Source organism: Chrysemys picta, chromosome 4 (genome assembly GCF_011386835.1).
Source record: "Chrysemys picta bellii isolate R12L10 chromosome 4, ASM1138683v2, whole genome shotgun sequence".
Classification (NCBI taxonomy): domain Eukaryota; kingdom Metazoa; phylum Chordata; order Testudines; family Emydidae; genus Chrysemys; species Chrysemys picta.
In genome coordinates, this window is record NC_088794.1 from 63669286 (window position 1) to 63696708 (window position 27423).

The 27423-nt window shown below is 52.3% G+C and overlaps 1 protein-coding gene and 1 long non-coding RNA gene across 8 annotated transcripts; one reads left to right on the plus strand and one right to left on the minus strand.

Annotated features, from left to right (window-relative positions):
- Positions 1-244: 244 nt before the first annotated feature.
- Positions 245-25750, plus strand: LOC122174833 (uncharacterized). Of its 5 annotated transcripts, XR_010600557.1 has the most exons (7): positions 252-501; positions 793-919; positions 1551-1677; positions 2830-2946; positions 13209-13316; positions 14239-14375; positions 25126-25750. It is a non-coding gene; the product is annotated as an uncharacterized LOC122174833 (long non-coding RNA). The 5 variants fall into 5 exon arrangements; XR_010600558.1 differs by lacking the exons at positions 13209-13316; positions 14239-14375 and adding an exon at positions 23751-24201 and having other exon boundaries at positions 245-501; XR_010600559.1 differs by lacking the exons at positions 13209-13316; positions 14239-14375; positions 25126-25750 and adding an exon at positions 5228-7361 and having other exon boundaries at positions 266-501; positions 790-919.
- LOC135983065 (zinc finger protein 664-like) lies at positions 13901-19739 on the minus strand. 3 transcript variants are annotated; one of them, XM_065592466.1, is made up of 4 exons: positions 19566-19739; positions 18853-18979; positions 18011-18127; positions 13901-16220 (listed from the first exon to the last, which is right to left on the minus strand). In XM_065592466.1, the coding sequence occupies exons 1-4, from the start codon at positions 19587-19589 to the stop codon at positions 14920-14922; spliced, it is 1569 nt and encodes a 522-aa protein (XP_065448538.1). In that variant the 5' UTR covers positions 19590-19739; the 3' UTR covers positions 13901-14919. The 3 variants fall into 3 exon arrangements, with proteins under 3 accessions (XP_065448538.1, XP_065448537.1, XP_065448539.1); XM_065592465.1 differs by having other exon boundaries at positions 18853-18982; XM_065592467.1 differs by lacking the exon at positions 18011-18127 and having other exon boundaries at positions 18853-18982.
- Positions 25751-27423: the final 1673 nt, after the last annotated feature.

Here is a 27423-nt window from a genome sequence, read left to right on the forward strand (position 1 = left end):
CCATACAGGGATTACGGTTTGGTTCACTGGTTCTTAGCACCCCCGTCCCCCACTATACAAACGGCTCCAGTCCCGCACCTTGCCTGTAACGCGCACAGACACAGAGCGAGCGCTGCTCTGACACACACCATACACAGCATGGGTGTGTGTGTGTGATCTCCTGTGACACACGCTCCCAGCCCGCCACGGAGGGACCCCACTCCCAGCGCAGGGGGAGCGACCAGAGGCCGGATTCGGGACCCAGGCGTCCGGGAGGGCGGGGCCGGAAGGTCCCTACGCTGGGACCTGCCACGGCTGCTGGAGAGGGCGGCACAGGCGCGGGGCCCTTGAGCCGGGGACTGGCGGGGAGCGCAGCAGGGCTGGAGCCAGCCCGTCCCGCAGCCCAGCAAGCGGGCTGGAGGCGGCCCCGGGGAAGTCGCTGCCCGGAGGAAGCGGCCGGGGCCGGGGCCGGGGCCGGGGCCGGGGCCGAGCCCGCCGATGGCTGCAGCGGGGCTGGCGCAGGTAGGACGCGGGGCGGGGATTCCCCGGCCGGGCACTGTCTGGTCCCGGCTGGGGGCCGACGGGGGGCCGCCCCAGAGCCCCGTGGGGAGCCGAGAGCGACTCCTGTCCCCGGCCAGCAGGGCCCCGAGTCCCCAGGGGAGCTGTGCGGGGTGGGGGGGAGTCTCCCTGGGTCACAGCTGCTGGGCCGGGGGGTCCCTGGGAGTCGCTCCCCTAGAAACCGCGTCCCCTGCTGAGACTCCGGGCTGGGGGCTGGAGCGGAAGGTGCTGAGTGTGTAACGCTTGTGCCAGCAGCTCCAGGTGGCGTTCGAGGACGTTGCTCTGTATTTCACCCGGGAGGAGTGGGAGCTCTTATCCCAGCCAGAGAAGCAGCTGTACCGGGACTAGATGCTGCGGAATTACCGGGGCATCGTTTCCCTGGGTAAGGACTAATTTCCCTTCTTTTATTCGCAGCTGTGAAATGTCTGGGTTCCTTCAAGGCCTCTGCTGCCATGTGCCACCCAGCAGCCAAATTGTGATTTTGCACCCCGTAATGCTTTATGGGACTATGCTTGTGAATGTATATATGATATAACTGGAATATGTTTTATGCTACATATGCCATGTAACATCTCTGTAGAGGTTATGATTTTCTGAATATACTCATCCTATTTGTATGCATGTGTCGTTTGTACTTGAAGTTATGAATATTGGCTGTGTACTTGCTTGATTTTAAGTAACCTTAGTAAGGCATTTGGTCAGCTTCTTGAGAAAGGAATGTGCAAGTTAAGTGCCCAGTCAAGAAACACTTAACGGGCAATGGATCTTGGAAGGCTCCAATCCACATAAGAAGTCTACTTGAGGACGTTCAGGGTAGCATGTGAACCATGGCTGCTACCTGTAAGTTCTGAGTCATGCATGGACATGTGACTTGCCCATGTGACTCTAAAACTCCATCTTGGAGCTTGGAGCCCACTTCTCAGAACCCAATAAGTACACAGGGGGAGGGATGGGTGTCCACCAAAGAGAGAGTTTATTTAAACCCCTGGGAGACCCCTCTATTTTGTCTTCAGATGGCTCTGCACCCCCAAAGGATACCTGAAAGAAACTGGAACAAAGGACAGTAACCACAGGGTGATTGCTGGACCCAGACTAGAAGGAGGCTAGTCTGTAAAGAGGCTTATTGGAACATCTTTGAGGGTGAGATTTTATCTGTATTCAGCTTCTTACTGTATTAGGTTTAGACTTGCATGTTTTATTTTATTTTGCTTGGGAATTCAGTTTGTTCTGTCTGCTGTTAATTGGAACCACTTAAATCCCACTTTTTTTATTTAATAAAATCACTTTCTACTTATTAATTAACACAGTGTATGTATTAATACCTGGGGTGGCAAACTGCTGTGCATATCTCTCCATCAGTGTTATAGAGGGCAGACAATTTTTGAGTTTACCCTTTATAAGTTTTATACAGGGTAAAACAGATTTATTTGGGGTTTGGACCCCACTGGGAGCTGGGCATCTGAGTGTTCGAGACAGGAACACTTCTTAAGCTGCTTTCAGTTAAGCCTGCAGCTGTTGGGGGATGTGGTTCAGACCTGGGTCTGGGTTTGCAGCTGGCTAGCGTGTCTGGCTCAGACCAGGCAGGGCACTGAAGTCCCAAGTTCCAGGGAAAACAGACTTAGAAGTAGTCTCAGCACATCAGTTGGCAGCCCCAAGGGGGTTTCTGTGATCCAACCCGTCACACAAATGGTAGCAAATGCCAGACCCTTTCAGGCCAGCTTCCTGTTAAAGGAAAACTCAGGGCTACAAAGCCTGGGGCTAATCTCTGTGTAACTTGTTTATTATGTACCTCAGTCCTGGCACAGCGGTGGTAGCAAACAGCACATGAGCAACAACCTCTTCCAGGAATCCCAGTCCAGCCACGGAGGGCAGCAATTCTGCCTTAAGAACTGACTCTAGTTAGACAAATAAGTTAGGGAGAAAACTCTCCTGCTGCTTGTAACAGCTCCCTATCCCCTCCAAAAGACCCACTTAATCAGATGCATGAAGTGGAAACTTAAGTGGGCAGATATATATACACATGCAAAGATGGGTGTGTTACTATGTTTGTGCCTATATAAATTTGTTAATCTTTAAGGTGCCACAGGACTCCTTGTTGTTTCTTCTAAGAAAGATCTCTTGCACTCTCGTCTGAAGCAGCGACCGAAAGCAGTGTCCCGTCGTGCTAGGTGCTGCGCAGCCACACACTGACCAAGATCAGGGCCCTGTTGTGCTGGGCTGCACCAATGTATAACTTAGTCGCTGCCCCCAACACTTCAGTAATAAAACTGATTCTTTCCCCCCCCCAAACAGGCTATTCAGGTTCCACACCAGACTTAATCCACCGGATCGAGGTAGGGGAAGCTGAGCTCTGGATCCGGGATGCCGAGGACTCCAGGGAAAGCTCCGGGCCTGAGAGCTCCTCCCCAGGTGAGTCCCTTCTGGTTTACATACCTGCTAGGAGAGGGCTTCTTAACGTAGAAGGCAAAGGCAGAGCGAGCTCCACTGGCTGGGACCAGAAGAGAGACCAATTGAGGCTGGGAATTAGGGGCCAGTGTTTATCTAGGAGGTGAATGAACCATTGGGAGCGCTCCCCTCATGATGCAATGGATTCTCCCTTACTTGGAGTCTGTCAATGGAGATGGGACATGTGCCTCACAAAGCCCAGCTCTAACTCAGCCAGGAGTTACTGGAGAAGATAGTCTGGTTGGAATCCCAGCTGGATAGGCACAACGAGGACTAGATAGGATAGGACTGGAAGGGACCTCAGTAGGTAGTCAAGTCCAGTTCCTGGCACTGCAGCCAGGGCCGACTCTAGCTTTTTTGCTGCCCCAAGCAGCAAAAAAAAGTGCCGCCCCCGAGCCCCCCCGCCGAGCGCCGGAGCCTGCCCCCCCTGCGCCAAGCGCCGCCGGAACCACCCCCCCCCCGCGCGCCGCCGGAACCCCCCTCCAGTACCGTGCCCTCGCCGAGCCCCGCGCAACCGGGCCCGCCCTTCCAGCGCCGCGCCGCCGGAGCGCCCCCCTGCAGAATGCCGCGCCGCGCTCCCCCCGCCGCCCCTTACCAGGTGCTGCCCCAAGCATGTGCTTGGGTGCCTGGTGCCTGGAGCCGGCCCTGACTGCAGCAGGAGTAAATATTACCTAGACCATCCCTGTCTCGTGTCTGTCTAACCTGTTCTTAGTAACCTCCAATGATGTGAGATTCCACGACCTCCCTAGATAGTTTGTTCTGGTGTTTAACTACCCTCAGAGTTTGGAAGTTTTTCCGAATGTCTAACCTAAATCTCTCTTGCTGCACTTTAAGCCCATTACTTCTTATCCTGGCATCAGTGTTACCCACACAAAATTCTCTGTTGCTCACACAGTTTATAGGCCCCTACCCTTACCCGTTCGGTGGGCTCAGGTATAACCTTACACTCTGCGGGTTTGCGGTGTCTTTTATCAGTGAAAGAGCCTTACACAGTAATATCTTACTTAACGTCTATTTATTACCAAACACCACAAACAGACTGCACACGCTAAACGTATAATGCTCACCATTCCCAATAAGCCAGATGAACTTTTCTTGATGGCCAGTCAGGATCAGGTCCATCTGGGGGATTCCAGTTTCTTCATAGTGTCATTGGCAGAGTGTTGAGGTCTGGCAGCTCTGAGCTTGGGGCTGTGTCCTGGAGTTGGTTTCCAAAGAACTTCCTTTGGGACCCCAGTTTATATGGTGAAACTTGAGTCCTGCTTAGCTGTATCTTAACCAGTCATTATACTAACATTTTACTAACCAATCCTAACATATTGTAACATGTCAAGTATCAGGGGGTAGCCGTGTTAGTCTGTATCTACAAAAACAACAAGGAGTCTGGTGGCACGCTTTCACCGTTAGTGTGGACGCACACTATCTTTGGATCTTGCTAAATTCTTGCCCTCTGTAACATCATGTGGCAGTGAGTTCCACAGGATAATCACCCATTGTGTGAAAAAGTATTTCCTGTCATCAGCTTTGAATTTCCCACCTTTTATGTCACTGAACATCCTCTAGTCCTTGTGTTACGAAGAGAGATGATTGGGAAATACAGTGTCCATCCCGTGGGAAATTCTGACACTTCTAAATTTGTTTTGATTCTGAAGCGGATCAGAAATTGAAATTTCATAATTTTTAGTGAAAGAAAATTTAAGAAAAGTATCAGAGTAACTTAATTTATGGAAATGAGCTGGTGTACATTATTCCCTTTAAAGGAATAACCAATGTAGTATTTCTGGACTGTCTGGAAGAGGGTTGGACATGACAGAACATCCATTTCTGAGGGAAAATCTGGGACTGGGAGAGTGTTGGGGTCACCCTGCCATAATCCAGGCTGGTGAGAAAAGCAAAGTGTGGCTGGCTGACTGCAGAAGGAAGCTCAGGGCAATTCAGGAAGGGGGGGTTAGCAGAGGGGCTCGGGGAGCCTCTGGGAAGCTGGACAGGCCAGAGGCAATGGGGGAATCATTGGGGCCAGGAGGGGTGGCTGGGGGAGGCAGCAGGTAACCAGGATGATGGGGATGTGCATGGGGAAGGCAGAAGGGGTAAGGGGGAGATTGCCGGGCTCTGTGCAGAGGCAGTGGGGCCTAGGCAATGGGGAGGTAGGTGGGGAGGCAGCGGGAGCCAGGGGAAATGGGAAGGTGAGGGGAATACAAGTGCAGTTCCCTGAAAATGACAATATTTTATTTCATTTTTTCTTAAGGCCCTCACCTGGCAGAGTACTTCAGTGTGCTTAAGTCCAAGCACTTAAGCAGTTGCATTGCTGTCAGTGGGACCACTCACATGCTTATAATTAAGCATAAATGTAAGAGTTTGCTGGATTGAATAATGTCGAAATATATTATAATGAGTAATAATTAAGAACAGGAAAGTCACACTATTAAACTTTAATGTTAATAGCAAAAGTGGGTCAGTTGTGAAGCTTCCATCCAAATTCAAGTTCCTAACCTTCAGATCCAAGCCCAAGTCCTTTCACAAGAGTGTTGGGATTTGAGTTCTGAAATGGGCTGTCATAAAAATAAACCTGAGCTGTGAAGTTGAAATCTGCACCTAGATCTGATTTTCCTCACGTTTAGGTGCAGATCTGAGAGAATCCTCATGTTTTGGATTCTCTGTCCTAGTTTGGGGTCCATCTCTAGTTCAAAATGAACTGTAAAGAGAAATTGGAAGTGCAGGCAAGCTCAGATAGGTGACTGGAACGTCCCTGCTCACTGGACTGGACACAGGAGATTGAGCACAGAAATCTGTTTTAATTTACATTCCAAAAATTCTTTCAAACCACTCTCCTCCTGCCACGATACCTGTTTTTCCAGCTTTGCTACTGATCCCCTATGTTCAGCATTCTGTGATACTGTACATACCAGAAGAAAGACATCATAGTCCCCAGGAGGGTTAGCATGAGATTTCTGATACTTGTGATGCCCAAGAGAGCCAAGTTTTCCTTGTAAATCGAGCGGAAAGAGCAGATTCAAATGCAGAGGGAAAATAGTTTTATATGGTTAAATTAGAACTGATTCCTGACATAATTATTGGGTGCTGATATTATCACAAGAGCCCCAAAAGATCATATCAAAGGTTTAGTTTGCAAATATCTCTGTTCTTCAAATTGATATAATACATCAGTGCAATCCAGAGCTGCTTCACGTGTAGCTCTCTTTTAGAACAGTCTCTGTCTGCTATTACATAGTTTCGTAAAACATGATGGTGACACTGCGCCCCATAATCTTCATAGAAATATTGTTATTACATTATTATAGCATAACTGAGATGTATTTTATGCCAGAGGGGTTATGTGAGGTATCATTAGAAAGGTTATGATTTACTGGATATGATTATCCTATTTGCATGCATGTCTCATTTTGCTGTCTGAAGTTAGGAATATTGACTATGAATCAATTACAGGTGGGTTTTCACCTGGGGAACGCCCACCATACAATGCAATCAGTCTAGATGGGCTACTAGGAAAAACAACAGGTCTTTTAAGACTCTAATGTTCCACCTTCCTGGAAAGCCTTCCTGTGGACACAGCAAACAGACTTTGAGTTGTGGCTGCAGGATCATGTGATCACGTCAGCTGATACTAAACTTTAGGATAAAATTAGTATTTTTCCACTGACTGGAGGTGAAATCGCTCTGGAAAACATGGGATTCCAGCCATATGTGAAACCTATTTAAGGCAGGGGAGTGACATCATCAGTTTTTTTTTTCACTGAATCGCCGCCCAAGATGTTTGCTGTGAACATTTCATAGATTCATAGATTCATAGATTATAGGACTGGAAGGGACCTCGAGAGGTCATCGAGTCCAGTCCCCTGCCCGCATGGCAGGACCAAATACTGTCTAGACCATCCCTGATAGACATTTATCTAACCTACTCTTAAATATCTCCAGAGACGGAGATTCCACAACCTCCCTAGGCAATTTGTTCCAGTGTTTAACCACCCTGACAGTTAGGAACTTTTTCCTAATGTCCAACCTAGACCTCCCTTGCTGCAGTTTAAACCCATTGTTTCTGGTTCTATCCTTAGAGGCTAAGGTGAACAAGTTAAGAAACAAAGACTAAGTGGGGGGAGAAGAGCTGGAAAGTGTTCTAGCCTGTGAAAGAAACATCTGAAGTTTTAAGTTGCAAGCAAGAACAGTTTGCCTTCAAGAACCTCTGCAATCTGTCTAAAATAACATTTAGGGTGAGAAATTGATGCTTACAACCAATTTCTTTAGCATATTGAGTTTAGCTTGCCTGTTTGTTTTATTTGATAGCAAACAGATCAAAACAGATTACCTATCTCTTATAATCACTTAAATTGATCTTTTGTAGTTAATGAACTTATTTTTGCTAAAACCAGTTTCTGAAATTCATAACTGGGGGGTAAAAGCTTATTTTTGCTAAAACCAGTTTCTGAAATTCATAACTGGGGGGTAAAAGCTGTGTGTATCTTCCTCCACACTGAGGAAGGGGGTGAATTTCATGAGCTTATGCTACTATATAGTTCTCTATGCTATGGAAGAAGGTACAATCATAGGCGCTGACTTCCCCTCTGCCTGGTGGGTGCTTGACCCCTTTCCCCTGCACTGCCCTCACCCCACCCCCATTCCACCCCTTCCCCAAAGTCCCTGCCCCACCCTGCCTTTTCCCACCCCAGTCCTGCCCCTTCCCACCCCCTGCAAGGGGGGCAGGAAGCGCTGGGAGGGAGGGGGAGAAGCGGGGATTCGGCCCACTCGAGGGGGGGAGAAGGAGGCAAGGAGGGGGGAGCTTGGCTGCCGGTGGGTGCGGAGTACCTGCTAATTTTTCCCTGTGGGTGCTCCAACCCCGGAGCCAGTAGCGTAGCTGGGGGGGGAGCGGGCCAGCAGCCGCTCCCCCACTGAGCACAAGTGGCGCCTTGTCAATTTCTTGGCGCCTTGTCAATTTTTACTCACGCGGCGGTGCTCAGGGTCTGCGGTGGTGGGCCCTCACTCACTCTGGGTGTCTTCGGCAGCACTGAAGGACCCGCCGCCGAAATGCTTAATTGCTCCCCCTGTTCCCTCCACTTGGCTTCGTCACTGCCCAGAGCACCCACGAAGTCAGCACCTATGTGGGCAATACTTTATTTGAAGCCTTCCCATGCAGTGCTGATTTCAGAGAGAGAGGGTGTGTGTGTGTGTGTGTGTGTGTGTGTGCGCGCTGAAGGAGGCTTGAGGGTCTGAGCCAGCAGGACAGGGTAAGGGAGCCCAGGCTGGTGGAACAGGTGGGCTCAGTGATACCCCACTACATCAGGTGGCACCCTGTGGGGGGGGGGGGGGAAGGGCAACCCAACACAATGACATCAAAAATAGGTCTAGAAATCAAAACTCCTTTGTGTGTTGAGTACCTGCCCTGAACCCTGCAGCACACCACCAGAACCTTTCCATTGTGCCCTTCCCCCACTATCAACTGTTACCTGTCGCCTCTGCGCATCATCCATTTTAGTCGCCCAGAGGATGTTCACTCAGATATGAAGCAGTTACCTTAACACCACCACGTTGTCAATTCATTAACCAGTATGTAAATATGGTTCATTAACCAATACGTAAATATGCAAAATGACTTTTTTTCTACATATCGGTTGGAGCTGGCATGGAGGTGATTTCACCGTTGCAGTGACTGGCTCTAGAGACAGCGAGGGAGTTCATTCAGGTGATTCACTCAAGGTGTGTGACAGCCATACGCCTGTTCTCTGCGGGGATTTCTCAGCGGTTGCCCAAGACCGGACTTTAAAATCCAGAGTCAAAAGGGTGCTTGACAACAACCAGACTAAAGTTGTTACCCAGCAGGGGGTGCTCTCCCTGACCAAGCAATACTGGTCCCACTCACACTCCTTCATGCAGACATTGTGACTTGAGGAAGTGACGTGCTGAACAAAATGGGACATTTTATACCATGTCTGTTGGATCGTGCGGCCTGGTCACTCTGCTGGGCAAAGCTGGCCTGGGCCAATCAGGAAATGACCTGTATTCATGGCAGAATCTTGGAACATCCAACCAGGATAGGAGTTGTGTCCATTCTCATTGTCCAATGAGACAATGAGGCTATCGCAATCCAGGGTGTAATCCAGACACCGGATGGGCAGCAGTGTCACCGCCTGCCCTGTAACCTGAGGTGCCCATTAATGCTTTGCTGCTGTAGCTCCCAACCCGGACCCTCACAAACAGCCTCCAGCTTCCGGTCTTACCCCAAGTGTCTGTGTGTAGCTGCTGCCTGCCAGCCATGTTCAGCTCACACTTTGGCTTTCGCAGCCTTGGTTATTACTGCAGGGTGACCCCAACACACACACAGTCCCAGATTTCCTCCCCAAAATGTGTGGCCTGTATTGTCCAGCCTTTTCCTGGACAGTCCTGATAGACCAGGTCCATTGCCCCTCTAAGGGGATAAATATACATATATTTTTCCCACCCCAAATGGAGTTACACACACAGTTCAGTTCATTTCAATTAAAGAAGAAAACAAATTTATTTAATCACACAGGTAGATTTCAAGTGATGAGGCATCAAAGTCAGAAATGGTTTCAAGAAAAAGAAAGATTAAAAACACTTCCCAGTACTAAACTGAACAAACTAGATGTGGTGCAAAGTGAAGTTCTTTACCACAGGTTTCCAGTAGCATTGCTGACCAAGTTTTCAGCTGCGGATCAGTTCCTGAAGTCCAAGGGCTGCTTTTAGTTTGTCCTCTTAGGTGATAGCGAGAGATGAACAAGGAAAAATCACAAGAGGTGTTTTTGCCCGTCTTTTATAGTTCAATCACCCTTTGAAATGCAGAATTTTCTCAAAGTGACCCCTAGATGTGGGGAGACATGAACTTTGGTGGGGAAGAGGTTTCATGTTGTTTGCTAAAATGCAGATCAGTTTGTTCCTGATTGCCTTCCTTTCCAAACAATGGCTACTTGATAGGTGATGACCTATCCGCTTTGATGACACCTCGGCTAACATCTCCTTTGTTTCCGAGAAACAATTTTACCCACTCCCGAGACGTGTCTGGTAAACACACTTCAGTTGCAATTTTAACTTATGTTCATAGTTTTTTATACAAAGTTGCTGCATACATTTCACTATGATAATACTGGCCAGTAAGTTATTAGTTTTCAAATGATACCTACTGTTGCTGGCACAGAGGCCCGAGGACAGCAACAGCGGGGTTTGTTGCCCGGTGTGCTTCGTGCCAATAAACATACCGGGGTGGAGAAACAATCAAAGTTTATTTGAGATCTCAAAGTGGTGCAAGGAGATAGGCAAGTCTCAAATCAAGCACACCAGCAAAAACAGTTTCTCTCTTCTTATACATTTTAGAAACTAAGCCCCCCCCTCCCCCTCTCTACCACCCCCCCTCTATCTCTCCCTCTACTCCCCCTCCCCTCCCTACTGAAGGCATGTTTATACATTTAAGCAATTAAATCATTCTAGGGCTATAAATCTAGCTTGTTAGTAACTTCTCTCTAAACTGTTACCTGGTCTTGTTTACCTTTGGTTTATTACCTCTTCAGCCAGAAACATGCTAGCCTCATCATTATCGCTTGGTACCTGGTATGAGGGGAGGGGGGGTTGTAACTGATAACTGGCTGTTTGCACATTCCAATTTCTGCCCTTGGCTTTTGAGGTCGATTAGAGTTAAACATGGAAGGACAGAGTTTAAACATGGAAGAACTTTGGCTCCGGCAGGCCTAGTGACCCCAACACTACCTTATAAGGCATAATTTGTACAAAGAAGAGGTGCCACAAGTACTCCTGTTCTTCTTTTTGCGGATACAGACTAACACGGCTGCTACTCTGAAATTTGTACAAAGACTATTATAGTCGTGTGTAGGGTTTGGATACAGGGTGTATTCCATCCCAGAAGCCTCTTGAAATGTTGGAAAACTCCAGTATCCCTGTGTAAAACACTTTGTGCCATCCCAGTTGGTGTCAGACTTGTGGAGTCATGGAGTGAACCTCAGCTCCAGTCAGTAACCTACCTCCACAAGCTACTTTCCATGGGCTCCCTGCCCTGTGCTCCTTTGGCCAGCCTTGCATGACTCCATGCTCTTTCCATCAGCACCCTTAGCTGTGTGCAGAAATTAGGGATGTAAAAGGTAAAGTGGTTAACCGGTAAGCATAGTCTTACCAGTTAACCGCCTTAACTGTTAACCAGCTGCGCTGCCCGGCTGCAGCACCACCGCATGGCCGGACCAGGCCCAGACATGACACCTGGCTGGAGCAGCGCTGCCCAACTGGAGCAGACCCAGCCGGAGCGGGCCCAGCTGCAGCACCAGCTGAAGTGGGCCCAGCCGGAGTAGTACCATCCACTCAGAGTGACCCGAGCCCTGGCTGCACCAGCCAAATGGGCCCCAGCCGCTTAAACGGTTAACTGTTTAAACAGTATTTACATCCCTAGCAGAAATTTCCCTCTAGAAGTTCGAACGATCTCTATGGATAGCAGTGGCGGTTTAGAGTTAGTGGGGCCCTGTGCTCAGCTTCATTTTTGGGGCCCTCCTTGGGACCCAATCAAGAAAAAGACCATTCTCTCTTATCGCCCCCCGCCCCCATTTTCCATTCTTTTTTCTTCATCCTCCTCATATAAATAATAGGAAGTAAATGAAAATAAAGTGAGGTACCTTGATTGTTCTTGTAGTCTAACTGATTTTTCCACAGACTACTTGAAAATCGCTGAGAGTCTCGGCGGACCACTTAATGATCTTTCCAAATATTGTTTGTACCATTAGCTAACTATTGTAAAGCACTTTGGATAAGAGCGCTTTATAAAAAAAATGTAAAAAAAAGTTGGGGTGCAGGGTCTGGCTAGGTGCAGGAGGGGGCTCAAGGCTGGGGGTGCAGGGCTGGGAGGAAGTTAGAGTGCAGGGTCTATCCAGGAGGGGGCTCAGGGCTGGGGCAGGTGGTTTGGGTGTGGAGTGCTTACCTGGGGCAGCTCCCATTTGGTGCGAGGGATGTGTGCAGGAGTCAGGGTGGGCAGGGGACTGGGGGCGTGAGAGGGGTGCAGGAGTCAGGGCTGGGAGCGTGTGGGGGGGTGCAGGAGTCAGGGAGGGCAGGTGGTTGGTTGGGGGTGTGTAAGGGGGTGCAGGAGTCAGTGACTGGGGTGCAGGAGCAGGCTGGGGGTTGGGGTGAAGGGTCTGTCCAGGAGTTAGGGTGTGGGAGGGGGCTCCGGTTTGGGGCAGGAGGTTGCGGTGTGGAGCGCTTACCTGGGGCAGCTCCCATTTGATGTGAGGGGTGCAGGTGGGAATATGGGGGTGTATGTGCAGGAGCTCCCATTTGGTGCTCAGGGTGGGGATGTGGGGGGTACAGGAGTCAGGGCATGGGGTGTGGGGGGGCTATATGTGGGGGGTGCAGGAGTCAGGGGGCTGGGTGTGTGTGAGGGGGGGTGCAGGAGTCAGGGCTGGGGTCGTGAGGGTGCTCGCAGCCCCCTACCCTGAGTGGCTCACAGCAGGAGGCTGGGGGGGTATGTGTAGGGGGAGTGCAGGGGCCCCGCCTTTGCTCCGCCCTGCCCTGATTCCACCTCTTTCCCCAAGGCCCCTCCCCTGCCTCTTCTCCTCCTCTTCCCCCGAGCATGCTGTGGCCCTGCTCCTCCCCGGAGTGACCTAAGCGCCGGCAAACAGCTGTTTAGTGGCAGGGGAAGTGCTGGGAGGGAGGGGGAGAGGGAGGGGCGGGAACACGGCACACTCTGGGGAAGAGGTGGGGAAGAGGCGGGGGAGGAGGGAGCTTGGCTGCCGATGGGTGCGAAGCCTGCAGCAGGACCCCAGGATCCAGCAGGACCAAGCTTCTGCCCCCACAACTGCCCAGCCCTGGGGACCCCTGTTGTTGGGGGGCCCTGAGCCAGGGAACCCTATTTCACTGTAAATCCATCTCTGATGGAAAGTCTCTTTCAAACTCCTGAATGGCTCTGTCCTTGGAGAGAAGTTCACCAGAGACACATACAGTGATTTGATTCATTTGCATAGTCTGTGGGCATGACCAACAGGAGAGAACAGTTAATGAAAAAACACTAACAGCTCTACGTACCTCTGTACCAGAGCTTGATTTTTCCGTACATGTCAATGATTACATCAGTGATGTCACTTCATATGCGATACTCATGGAGGAATTCTGCGCCGCCTGCGCAAACACAAACTTCATGTGCTCCACATATTATTTTTCACCCCAGAATAATTGTGATGGAGAAACACTGCAACTACACTTTTTCCCCCTAGGGGCCGCTGTGGCACCAGAAGAGGGGGCAGCTGGCTTATGGGTGGAGGAGCCAGGCAGAGGGTCAGAGGATATTTCACAATGCTCTGCCCATGGAGTCAGGTGTGGAGGTAAGGAATATGGGGGAGATGGACAGAGTGGGGCATATAGGACTCCTGGGTGGGGGTAGTCACAGGAGCTAGTGAGGTAACACTGAGGTAGGGGCAGAATGCAAGTGGGGATGCAGGGACACATGGAGGTGAAGGGGCGGGGCAGGGACACATGGGGACAGAGGGCAGATGTGCCTGACTGAATAGGAGAGGCCAAAGGTGAGCCAGGGTTCCATATGGGAGGATTCCCAAGTCTCTATCAATCACTCTTCCCCTCTCCCACCAAATCCCCCTCGTCCATACTTCTCCCACCCACACCCAACAACTCTCAAAGTTCACTCCAGGCTCCTTCCCAGCAATTACTTCCCTCTCCCTCAGCTTCTCCATTACCCCTGGCTCCCCGAAGCCTTTGCACTGCTTCTGAGGGGTGCGGGAAATAGATTTCAATATTGTAGTTTAAATGAATTATTACTCAACGTTCTGTGTTAACAGGTCGAGTAAGGAATCTATTTATGAAAAATCACTTCCTGAATCTTTTTTGTTGTCTGTTGTTTGTATTGTTACAAACATAGTTGCTGATAGGTAGTTTGAAATAATAATTGAAACTAGTGTGATTATATTGGGTTATTTTGACAAATAAAATATGCAGAATTTTAAAATATGGTGTGCAGAATTTTTATTTTTTTGGCACAGAATTCCCCAAGGAGTAATGCAAAATGCTCTGTGCGCCCCTGCCAGTCACACAGTTCATCAGGCCTCACAGTCAGTTAGGCCTTAGTACATTTGGGCTGGTTTATTTTAAAGATTTACACTTCACATTGGCTTCTCCACACACCATCCGAATGCATCAGCTTCTTTAATAACAAAGAAACACCTGGTTAGACAGACCTTTGTTACACATTAGGTACGTACTTTTTCTTCATCACATTTCTATTTAAAATAGACGGCATGAGCAGATCCTGAGTCTTCTTTCAATCACACGCACCGGGCTCTCCCGCCCCTCGGACCAATCTATGCTGAGACAGGACTGCAAATCCCATCTCCGGATATCACCTAAGAATCATCCTGTCTGAAAACGAGGTAGGTGTGGGGGGAAGTTCCTGACTCAGTCCCATCTAGATGAGGGGGAGCGGGGAGGAGGGAAATTGTCCTGGCTGCCTCACAGCTCTATGTGTTGGGGGGAGTTTGACAGAGAGACTCCTGGCTGGACCCCCACCTAGATGCAGGGGTCCCTAATGCAAGCAGGTTGTGACCATCTACTCTAAAATCCCCCCACCTGTCTGCGCTTCCCCACACTGCTCAGTTAAGTCCCATTCCCTGCCCCACACAGTCTCTGCTGGGCATCATGGGGACAGGACCACTCCCTGGTCTGATTCTGCTGGCACTGTGCCTGGCCTGCCAGCTGCCAGAAGCCCCTTAGGCTCTGGCAGTGGCAGAGGGGCGTTGGTGAGTCAACTGGTGCCAGGTGAGGTTGCCCAAGTGAGCAAAGCATTTGCCACAGTCAGCACACCTGTAAAGCCGCTCCCAGCTGTGAATGCGTTGGTGTATTCTCAGGTATTAGCTCTGTGCAAACTCTTTCTGCATTGGAATGGCCGTTCCCCGATGTGCATGCACTGGTGCTGGGTCAGCTTGTTGGCATTGTTGAACATCTTACCACAGCTGGCACAACGGTACAGCTGCTCCCTGGTGTGTGCGCGCGCTGATGTTTGGTCAGCGCACTGGCATTGGTAAAACTTTTACTGCAATCGTCACAGCGATACGGCCGCTCCCCGGTGTGCGTGCGCTGGTGTATTCTGAGGTGTGCGATCTGTACATAGCCCTTTCCGCAGTCCGTGCAGCGATACGGCCGTTCCCCAGTGTGTGTGCGCTGATGTATTCTCAGCTTTGAGCTCTCTGCAAAGCTCTTGCCACAGTCGGTACAGTGGTGCGGCCGCACCCCGGTGTGCATGCGGTGGTGCATTCTCAGGGTTGAGCTCTGTGCAAAGTCTTTGCCACAGTCGGTGCAGTGGTGCGGCCGCTCCCCTGTGTGCAGGCGCTCGTGTATTTTCAGTGTTGAGCTCGTTGCAAAGCACCTCCCACAGTCAGTGCAGCAGTACGGCCGCTCCCCGGTATGTGTGCGCTGGTGTATTCTGAGGTGTGCGATCTGTGCATAGCCCTTGCCACAGTCAGCACAGCGATGCGGCCGTTCCCCGGTGTGCGTGCGCTGGTGTGTTCTCAGCTTTGAGCTCTCTGCAAAGCTCTTGCCACAGTCAGTGCAGCGGTGCGGCCGCTCCCCAGTGTGTGCGCGCTGGTATCTTCTCAGGTGTGCAAGCTGTGCAAAGCTCTTGCCACAGTCAGCGCAGCAGTGCGGCCGCTCCCCAGTGTGTGTACGCTGATGTCTACTCAGATTTGAGCTCGATGCAAAGCCCTTGCCACACTCAGCACAGCTGTGCGGCCGCTCCCCGGTGTGCGTGTGCTGGTGTGATCTCAGATCTGAGATCTGCGCAAAGGCCTTTCCACAGTCAGCACAGCGATATGGCCGCTCCCCAGTATGCGTGCGCTGATGTACTCTCAGCTTTGAGCTGTGTGCAAAACCCTTGTTACAATCAGCACAGTGATACGGCTGCTCCCTGATGCACATGCGCTGATTCTGGGTCAGTGTGCTGGCACTGTTGAACCTCTGACCAGAGTTGGCACAGCGGAACGGCTGCTCCCCGGTGTGCGTGCGCTGGTGCTGTTTCAGTGCAGAGGGGTTGCTGAACCTCTTGCCGCAATTGATGCACTGGTGGGGACGCTGGCCCATGGGGAGTCTCTGGCTGAGTCTACCCAGGAGATGGACGGTATCCAGCATATTGATCCCTATGTGGGCTGTGGGATCCTGCTCTCCCTCTGTGCTCTCCCCACATTCAGACTGTCCCCTCGTTTCTCCCGGGATCCCGTGCCCTGCTGGAGAGAGCAGAGGTCATTCCGGTGTTAGCTCATCATTAGGGCTGCAGGTTTGTCAAGGAAGGAAAAATGTCACAGACGGAGCGATTTCCCCACTTCTCAGTGACTGTTTTGGGGATGTGAACCTCGGCCTGCAATGGCGGCTCCTGTCCCCCAGGGCTGGACCCAACGCCTCGCTCCGGGCACTGAGACCTGGCCTGCGGGGTTACAGCGCCACTCAGATTTGCCCCCGCCCCTAGTCATGATGGTGGGGGAAAGGGCCAAACTTCAGTGAATGGCCTTGCCACCCATATCCTCTCTAGCCCACCCCCACTGTTAGGATACAGATATTCAGGCCTGCCTGTAAAGGCCTATACTTAAAGAATTTAGGTAAATGGTTATCATTTAGCTAGTTATAGAGGTATAAAAGAAAGAATCAGTGTCTGGGCCTTCTCTCACTGTGACAGTCTGCGGCCCTGTTCTTAAACTAAGGCCTTTGGCTAAGGAGCAGGGGCAGCCATAAACTGGGAAGCGTATGGTCACATCCTCACCTTCCAAACTAGTCACATTGAAATAAGGTGCTATTGGGCCGTTAGGAATACAATCCTGTCCTGATAATGCCTATCAGGGCCGCCCGGGGGAGGGGGGGGGGGGCAATGGGGCAATTTGCCCAGGCTCCGGGCCCCTCGGGGGCCACCACGAGAATATAGTATTCTATAGTATTGCAACTTTTTTTTATGGCCGGGGCCCCCGAAATTGCTTTGCCCTGGACCCCTGAATCCTCTAGGCAGCCCTGATGCCTATCACCTCCAGATGAAGATGGTTAAAGAAAACGTAGTTTGATAGCCTCTGTCTGTCAAGAAATCACTTCTCAATAGTTGTGGTTGTGAAACCCTCATTTCTGTATGTTTTATCTTTATGGCCCCCACCTTTCTATTGTTAATCTGTCTGGTTCTCTAATTGTTTCTGTCTGCTGTATCATTAATTTTGCTAGGTGCAAGTTAATTAGGGTAGTGGGATATAATTGGTTAGAGAATTATGTTTGGATTGGTTAGATAGATTTCAGTAAAATGATTGATTAAGGTATAGCTGAGAATATTACTATATAAATTAGGGACAAACAGGAAGTAAGTTGGGATTCGAAAACAAGGAAAAAGGAACTTGGATTTAAGCTCGCTGGAAGTTCACCCCAAGTTGTGGCCCACAGGATGATTTCCTCTGGCCCCCACGTGCCTCCGCGCCCACAGCAGCAGCTGCCTGGAACGCAAGGCAGTTTTAGAGCATTATAGTGAAGCGCTACAAGTGCCTGAGACCTGCTCTACAAAATGGCATGATTGATCCTGCCCTGAGACAAACTGGAGAGTATAGTGGAGGGCAACAAAAATGATTAGGGGGCTGGGGCATATGACTTACGAGGAGAGGCTGAGGGAACTGGGATTGTTTAGTCTGCAGAAGAGTGAGGGGGGATTTGATACCAGCCTTCAACTACCTGAAAGGGGGTTCCAAAGAGGATGGATCTAGATTGTTCTCAGTGGTAGCAGATGACAGAACAAGGAGCAATGGTCTCAAGTTGCAGTGGGGGAGGATATTAGGTTGGATATTAGGAAACACTATTACACTAGGTGGGTGGTGAAGCACTGGAATGGGTTCCCTAGGGAGGTGGTGGAATCTCCATCCTTAGAGGTTTTTAGGACCTGACTTGCCAAAGCCCTGGCTGGGATGATTTAGTTGGGGTTGGTCCTGCTTTGAGCAGGGGATTGGACTAGATGACCTCCTGAGGTCTCTTCCAACCCTAATCTTCTATGACTCACCTGGAGAGGGGCTCTCAGGCCCAGAGCTTTCCCTGGAGTCCTCGGCATCCCGGATCCAGAGCTCAGCCTCCCCTACCTCGATCCGGTGGATTAAGTCTGGTGTGGAACCTGAATAGCCTGTTGCGGGGGGGGGGGGGGGGGAATCAGTTTTATTACTGAAGTGTTGGGGGCAGCGACTCAGTAGGTGCAGCCCAGCACAACAGGGCCCCGATCTCGGTCAGTGTGTGGCTGCGCAGCACCTAGCACGACGGGACACTGCTCTCGGTCGCTGCTTCAGATGAGAGTGCAAGAGATCCCAGGCAGGAGAATAATGAAATAAACCTTCCTTAGAAGAAACAACAAGGAGTCCTGTGGCACCTTAAAGATTAATAAATTTATTTAGGCATAAGCAAAGTAATGTAACACACACATCTTTGCATGTGTATGTATATCTGCCCACTTAAGTTTCCACTTCATGCATCTGATTAAGTGGGTGTTTTGGAGGAGATGGGGAGCTGTTACAAGCAGCAGGAGAGTTTTCTCCCTGCCTTATTTGTCTAACTAGAGTCAGTTCTTAAGGCAGAATTGCTGCCCTCCGTGGCTGGACTGGGATTCCTGGAAGAGGTTGTTGCTCATGTGCTGTTTGCTACCACCGCTGTGCCAGGACTGAGGTACGTAATAAACAAGTTACACAGAGATTAGCCCCAGGCTTTGTAGCCCTGATTTGTCCTTTAACAAGAAGCCGGCCTGAAAGGGGCTGACATTTGCCACCATTTGGCTGCTGGGTGGCACATGGCAGCAGAGGCCTTGAAGGAATCCGACATTTCACAGCTGTGAATAAAAGAAGGGAAATGAATCCTTACCGAGGAAAACAATGGCCCAGTAATTCCTCAGCATCTGGTCCCGGTACAGCTGCTTCTCTGGCTGGGATAAGAGCTCCCACTCCTCCCGGGTGAAATAAAGAGCGACGTCCTCGAACGCCACCTGGAGCTGCTGGCACAAGCGTTACACACTCAGCACCTTCTGCTCCAGCTCCCAGCCCAGAGTCTCAGCAGGGGACGCGGTTTCTAGGGGAGCGACTCCCAGGGAACCCCCGGCCCAGCAGCTGTGACCCAGGGAGACTCTCCCCCACCCCGCACAGCTCCCCGGGGACTCGGGGCCCTGCTGGCCGGGGACAGGAGTCGCTCTCGGCTCCCCACGGGGCTCCGGGGCGGGGCGCTGGGCAGGGCCCGAATCCCAGGGCCGGGAACAGGCTCCTCCCCCCCGGCCGGAGTCCCGCCCCCGCCCCAGGCCTGTGCTCAGCCCCGCTCCCGCCCCGGCTCAGGCGCCTCCGGGCTCCTCTGCCCGGCCGGGGCCTCGCTCAGGGGGAAGGGGCCGCGCCCGGCTCCGCGTGTCCGCCCGGCCAGGGCCCCCCCGCCCCGGGGCCCCAGAGCCGCCCCCCGGCCCCAGCGCTCCGGCTACTGCAGCCCCCAGCCCCGGGGTCAGTAGCGCGGGAGGGACCCGGGTCCCGGCCCCCCTCGGCCCCCAGCCGGGACCAGCCAGTGCCCGGCCGGGGAGTCCCCGCCCCGCGTCCTACCTGCGCCGGCCCCGCTGCAGCCATCGCCGGGCTCGGCCCCTGCCTCGGCCCCGGCCCCGGCCGCTTCCTCCGGGCAGCGACTTCCCGCCCCGCGGCTGGTGCCTCCCCGGGGCCGCCTCCAGCCCGGTCCCCGCCCTGGGGCTGCAGCCGGGACCCGCCCTGCGCACGGGCCGGGCTGGCCCCGCCCCGCTCCGCTCCAGCCTTGCTGCGCTCCCCGCTCGGCCCCGCGCCTGCGCCGCCAGTTCCAGCAGCCCGGGGAGGCCCCAGCGCCGGGGCCTGTATGGGGTGCTTCCCGTGGGCTCGGAGTGGGGCCCGCTGTGTCGTGGGGTGCTGGCTGCGGGGGGGCTGGGAGCCCGGACTCCTGGGTTCTCTCCCGGCTCTGGGAGGGGAGCAGGGACTAGTGGGTACAAGAGGGGCCCGGTCAGGCTGTGCTGCCTGTGAGTTTCACAGTAAGATCACACAGGTTGGTACGTGTGTCACAGGAGATCACACACACACGTACCCCCAGGCTGCGTATGCTGTGTGTGTGTGTGTGTGTCAGAGCAGCGCTGGCTCTGTGTCTGTGCGCGTTACAGGCAAGGTGCGGGACTGGAGCCGTTTGTATAGTGGGGGACGGGGGTGCTGAGAACTAGTGAACCAAACCGTAACCCCTGTATGGATTGGAAACCACTTCAAACCAGGGGGTGATGCAGCACCCCTAATTCTAGCCCCTGTGGTTCCAGGAGCTCTCACGTGGCTGTATTGTGTGTGTTTTTCAGGAGCTCACACCCATGTCCCTGCCCAGTGCCATGGGGAGGGCAGCTGCCCCACACAGATTCTGTGTGTGACACAGCCCCAGTCAGAGGGGGCGCTACAGAGCCCAGCCTTGACCACTAGCACTGACCCGGTTGCCCCTAACCCCAGCGCCCCCTAACCTCTGTTAGCCCAAGGCCAGCACCGTGCCCAGCTGCTGGAGCAGAGGATGCTGGTCCGTGGGATAATGTCTCTGTTCTTATCCTTTCTCCACTGGACCTTTCCTCTGTCCCACAGCACCTCCCCTAAGGTGGCTGGGTCTCTGTCCCCCTCTAGCAACTGCTTCACATAAGAGGGGGGAAGTCCAGCCCCTGTGGTTCATGCGGCCGGAGGTAACAGCTAACGGTGACTGAAAAGGGGCAGGTGGTTTGGGGCAGGGAGGGTCACCAGGAGCCTCAGGATGCCTGGGTTCTATCCCTGGCTCTGGGAGGGCAGGGGAGGCTGGTGGGTTATAGTAGTGGGGGCTGGGAGCTGGGACTGCCCTGGAATCAGATCCCAGCTGTGTCTCCCCCTCTCTGTCCTATTTCAAAGGAGGGACCCAACCCTGATCTGAACACCAACCAGGCCAGCATCATTGAGCAGTGCCGGAGCAAGAGCATGCCCAAAGCATCCACTGGGATGCCATCAAGGGAGGGGTATGTAGCTGGGTCGTGCCAGCCCAGCTCATGGGGCAGAGGGGCTCATGGGCTGCAGTTTTGCTGCATTCTCTGGGCCGGGCCAGGCCATGCGGAGGTGTGTTCAGAGCCTTGAATGAGGGAGCAGGCTGGGCTTTGGCTACGGTGCTGGGCTGGGCTACAGGACTCCTGGTTTCTATTTCTAGCTCTGCCACTTGCTCCTTCTGTACACCATCTCATCTAGATAGACGCCTAGTTTTACAACAGGCTACATAAAAAGTACTCGCAAAGTCAGTACAAACTAAACTTTCATACTGACAATAACTTTTTTATACTGCTCTGTATACTATACACTGAAATATAAGTACAATCTTATTAGTGCAATTGATTTATTTTATAATGATATGACAAAAATGAGGACGTCGGCATTTTCTCAGTACCTGTCTGCTGGGACACTTTTGTATTTTTATGTCTGATTTTCTAAGCATGCAGTTTTAAGTGAGGTGAAACTTGGGCGTACGCAAGAGAAATCAGACTGCTGAAAGGGCTACAGTAGTCTGGGAAGGTTGAGAGCCACTGACTTAGGTTATAGGTAATAGGCAGACTGGATCAGAGCGGAGGCCTGTCCACTCCAGTGTCCTGTTTTCAGCGTCAGAGGCTGCAGAGGAGGTTTAACAACGCCGCAGTAACAGATTTGGGGATAATCATCCTGTGCATGCTCAGTAGTATAGTATCTGCTGAAGCCGCTGCCCTTCAGTCTGCCCTCTCTATACGTAAGATTCTGCTGACTGCTTTTTACAGGGGTTGAAAAGGGGGCAAATTGGAGGAGTGGGGTGGTCAGGGGCGAAAATCAACTGCTCTGGGGGGTCAAGCAGCTGGAGGCAGGGTTAGGAGAGGGACTGAGGGGCAAAATTGGGGTGAGGGGGGAAGGAGCTGGGGTTATGCCCAGGGGTGAGGCGCTGCCAGCGGGTGACAGAGAGCAAAACTCCAGCACAGGCAAGGGCAGAGGGGGTAACAGTTACCCCAGTGGACTGAGATACCAGTGTTTGCAAAAATAGGGTGGGGGGGACAGAGGGGCTTTTTTATTTCCTCTCTCGCAGACAGCACCTCTCAGCATGGGCTTCCCAGGACTGGGTTCTTAAAGGCACAGGCATCCCAATGCCTAGTCACTGCAGCTCTCTTTGTCTGATGTAACCTAGTGAGGTGCTGCAGGAGACTTAATTCAGTAAAATATTTTACATATACCCCCCTAACAAACAAAGAATCCCTAATCAGTGTATCTGACTGCATAGAGTCTCCTAGCAGTTCACCAGTTTGTCTTATCTGCTGCTGGGATTCCCTGAATTACTCAAAGCCTTGGTCTACACTACGGGTTTAGGTCAAATTTAACAGCGTTAGATCGCTTTTACCCTGCACCCGTCCACACGACGCAGCCATTTCTGTCGACTTAAGGGGCTCTTAAAATCAATTTCGGTACTCCTACCGAACGAGGGGATTAGCGCTGAAATCAAGCTTGCTGGGTCAAATTTGAGGTAGTGTTAGGGTGACCACATGTACCGATTTTATCGGGACTGTCCCGATATTTGCTTGTTTGTCCCACGTCCCGACCCATGTGCGGTCGGGACACTGGACAAACAAGCAATGTTGTCCTCCTGGAGGGACTCTCGCTGCCCCCCGCCCCGACTCCGCCCCCTCCTTCCCCTATTGGATCCCTCCACAAATCCCCGCCCTGGCCCCGCCTCTTCCCCAAGCATGTGGCATTCTTCCTCCCTCCCAGTTCCTGGAGCTGCTAGTGAGTACGAGCTCCGGCACCAGGCGGGCAAGGGGGTCTGGCAAGGGGACTGCTCCCCCAGGAGGGAGACGGGGGGGCTCCGGACCCTGGCAGTGGCGGGAGAGAGCAGCTCGGGCCGCGCGAGCGGGCCATGTAAAGTTTATCGGCTCGAGGGGGACCCCGGCCGGCTCCTCGCCCCTGTAGGGGGTAGCATCTGCGTCCCGCTTCAGCATGTCTCGCCGGCCACCGCAGGCCAGGTAAGGAGCTAAGCCCGCCCCCATCTCCCTCCTGGGGGAGAAGCCCCGTTGCCCGCCCGGTGCCAGAGCTCATACTCACCAGCAGCTCCAGGAACTGGAAGCCGCGCCACCACCTCCTCCCTCCAGGCTTGCGCCGCCATTACAGCTGCAAGCCTGGGAGGGAGGAGGAATGCCGCTCAGCTGAGGAGCCAGGACGAGGGGGGAACTCGGCTCCTTACCTGGCCTGCGGCAGCTGGCAAGACATGCTGGCGTGGGGTGGGGACGGTACCCCCCTACAGGGGCAAGGAGCCATCTGGGTTCCCCCTCCGAGCTGATAAACTTTACATGGCCCACTCGTGCGGCCCCGAGCCGCTCTCCCACGCCACTGCCGGGGTCTGGAGCCCCGCGCCTCTCCCGCTTGTCTGCGCTCCAGCAGCTCCTTCCCGGCGGGGCGGCGGGACGTGCCACATGTGCCCAGGGCTGCGGGAAAGGCAGCGCGCGCGGCCACAATGCGCCCGGGGCCTGCTAATTTCCCCGGCCCCTACGAAATGGCTTTTTTTTTTTTTTGCTCCGCCCCCACATCCCGATATTTCATTTCTGTGATCTGGTCACCCTAGGTAGTGTGGACGCAATTTGACGGTATTGGCCTCCGGGAGCTATCCCAGAGTGCTCCATTGTGACCGCTCTGGACAGCACTCTCCACTCTGATGCACTAGCCAGGTAGACAGGAAAAGCCCCGCAAACTTTTTAATTTCATTTCCTGTTTGGCCAGCGTGGCGAGCTGATCAGCACAGGTGACCATGGAGTCCCAGAATCGCAACAGAGATCCTGCATGGACTGAACGGGAGGTACTGGATCTGATCGTTGTATGGGGAGACGAATCTGTGCTCTCCGAACTCCATTCCAAAAGATGAAATGCCGTAATATTTGAAAAAAAATCTCAAAGGGCATGAAGAGCTGCATGCCATTCTAGGGGGTGCCCCTACAACTACCGCACCCCTATGCATGGACTCCATCAATGGACTCTCATGCAACAGGGATGCGGATTTAGGGGACGAAGAAGAGGAGGAGGAGTTAAAGTTGCGTTGAAGTTAGCGCACAGCAAAGAAGCGGAGAAAACGTTTTCCCTGACAGTCAGGAACTGTTAATCACCCTGGACCCAGTACCCTCCCACCCCACCCAAGGTGGGCTCACGGACCTTGAAGGCAGCGAAGGCACCTCTGGTGAGCGTACCTTTGTAAATATTGTACATGGTTTAAAAGCAAGCGTGTTTAATTATTACTTTGTCCTGAAGACTTGGGATGCATTCGCGGACAGTACAGCTACTGGAAAAGTCTGTTAACGTGTATGGGGATGGAGCGGAAATCCTCCAGGGACATCTCAGTGAAGTTCTCCTGGATGTACTCCCAAAGCCTTTGCAAAAGGTTTCTGGGGAGGGCAGCCTTATTCCGTCCTCCATTACCACGCCAGGCCAGTAGAATGTAGTCTGGAATCATTGCATAACAAAGCATGGCAGCGTATGGTCCCGGTGTTTGCTGGCATTCAAGCAACATCCTTTCTTTATCTCTGTGTTATCCTCAGGAGAGTGATATCATTCATGGTCACCTGGTTGAAATAGGGGAATTTTATTAAGGGGACATTCAGAGGTGGCCATTCCTGCTGGGCTGTTTGCCTGTGGCTGAACAGAAATCATCCCCGCTGTGTGCCACGCAGTGGGGGGGAGGGGTGAAGCGATCATCCCAGAGAATAGGGTGGGGTGGAGGGCTTTAGTTGGGTTTGTGCTGCACGTTAACCCGAAAACCACAGCCCCTCCTTTTAAATGGCCAACCCATTTTAAATGGCCAACCCAACGTGTGCTTGGTATGGGACATGAGGGTGCTGCTGTTTGAAACCATTCCCACATGTTATGAAGGTTAAAGAAGCCAAAAGACTGTGGCTTACCATGGCTGCCTGCAAGCCGAATTCTGTTGCCCGCCAGCCCTGCGTGTGTGATCTCTCACACCAAACCGGCAGGCAAATGCGACCTTGTAAAGAAAGCACACATGGTATGTAATGTTAACAGCTTGGTTCACTGTGGAAGAGTGTACCCATTGTTCTCTAAGATGTATCTTTTTAAATACTACTCTCCTTTTTTTTTCCTCCCGCAGCTGCAAATGTTTCAATGCTCACTGTATCATCTCCATCCCAGAGGCTAGCGAAGATTAGAAGGCGAAAAAAACGCATTCGCGATGATATGTTCTCTGAGCTCATGCAGTCCTCCCACACTGAAGGAGTCCAGCAGAATGCGTGGAGGCAGACAACGTCAGAGTGCAGGAAAGCACAAAATGAACGTGAGGACAGGAGGGATGCACTAGAGGACAGGAGGGACGCGCGAGAGGAGATGTGGCGTCAACATGATGAAAGGAGGCAGGAAGCAATGCTCAGGCTACTTGAGGATCAAATTCATATTCTCCGGCGTATTGGTGAGCAGGACAGGCAGTAGGAGGAACACAGACCGCCGCTGCAGCCCCTGTGTGACCAACTACCCTCCTCCCCAAGTTCCATAGCCTCCTCACCCAGACCCCCAAGAATGTGGTGCGGGGGCCTCCGGCCACCCAACCAATCCACCCCGGAGGACTGCCCAAGCAACAGAAAGCTGGCATTCAATAAGTTTTGAAGTGCAGTGTGGCCTTGTCCTTCCCTCCTCCACCACCCCGCCCATTGCTTTCCTCCTCCACCACCCCTCCCGGGCTACCTTGGCAGTTATCTCCCCATTTGTGTGACAAAGTAATAAAGAATTCATTAATTTTGAACAACAATGACTTTATTGCCTCTGCAAGCGATGATCAAAGGGGGGGAAGGGAGGGTGGTTGGCTTACAGGGAAGTAGAGTGAAACAAGGGGGCAGGTTTTTATCAAAGAGAAACAAACAGAACTTTCACACCATAGTCCCTTGACCAGTCATGAAACTGGTTTTCAAAGCTTCTCTGATGCTCACTGCTGTGCTTTTCTAATCGCCCTGGTGTCTGGCTGCGTGTAATCAGCAGCCAGGTGATTTGCCTCAACCTCCCACCCCACCATAAACGTCTCCCCCTTACTCTCACAGATATTGTGGAGCACACAGCAAGCACTAATAATGATGGGAATATTGGTTTCGCTGAGGTCTAACTGAGTCAGTAAACTGCACCAGTGCACTTTTAAATGTCCAAAGGCACATTCTACCATCATTCTGCATTTGCTCAGCCTATAGTTGAACAGCTCCTGATTATTGTCCAGGTCGCCTGTGTACGGCTTCATGAACCATGGCATTAAGGGGTAGGCTAGGTCCCCAAGGATAGCTATAGGCATTTCAATATCCCCAACGGTTATTTTCTGGTCTGGAAAGTAAGTCCCTTGCTCCAGCCATTGACACTGACCAGAGTTCCTAAAGATGCGAGCGTCATGTACCTTTCCCAGCCATCGCACGTTGATGTTGGTGAAATGTCCCTTGTGATCCACCAGTGCTTGCAGCACTATTGAAAAGTAACCCTTTCGGTTTATGTACTCGCTGCCTTGGTGCTCTGGTCCCAAGATAGGGATATGGGTTCCGTCTACCACCCCACCACAGTTAGGGAATCCCATTGCAGCAAAGCCATCCACTATGGCCTGCACATTTCCCAGAGTCACTACCCTTGATAGCAGCAGGGCAAAGATTGCTTTGGCTACTTGGATCACAGCAGCCCCCACAGTAGATTTGCCCACTCCAAATTGATTTCTGACTGACCGGTAGCTGTCTGGCGTTGCAAGCTTCCACAGGGCTATTGCCACTCGCTTGTGAACTGTCAGGGCAGCTCTCATCTTGGTATTCTTGTGCTTCAGGGCAGGGGAAAGCAAGTCACAAAGTTCCATGAAAGTGCCCTTACGCATGCGAAAGTTTCGCAGCCACTGGGAATCATCCCACACCTGCAACACTATGTGGTCCCACCAGTCTGTGCTTGTTTCCCGGGCCCAGAATCGGCGTTCCATGGCATGAGCCTGCCCCATTGTCACCAGGATGGACAAATTGCCATGGCCCGTGCTTTTAGAGAAGTCTGTGTCCATGTCCTCATCACTCTCGTGACCACCCTGCCGTCGTTGCCGTCACCTCCTCGCCTGCCTTTTCAGGTTCTGGTGCTGCATATACTGCAGGATAATGCGCGTGCTGTTTACAGTGCTCATAACTGCCACAGTGATCTGAGCAGGCTCCATGCTTGCCATGCTATGGCGTCTGCGCGGAAAAAAGGCGCGAAACGATTCTCAGCCGTTGCTCTCAGTGAGGGAGGGGCAACTGACGACTGTAGCTATCTCACAGTTCCCGCAGTCTCCGCCAACCACTGGAATTCTGGGTTGAGCTCCCAATGCCTGATGGGTCAAAAACATTGTCACAGGTGGTTCTGGGTACATGTCGTCAGCCCCTCCCCCTTGTGAAAGCAACGGGAAAAAATAGTT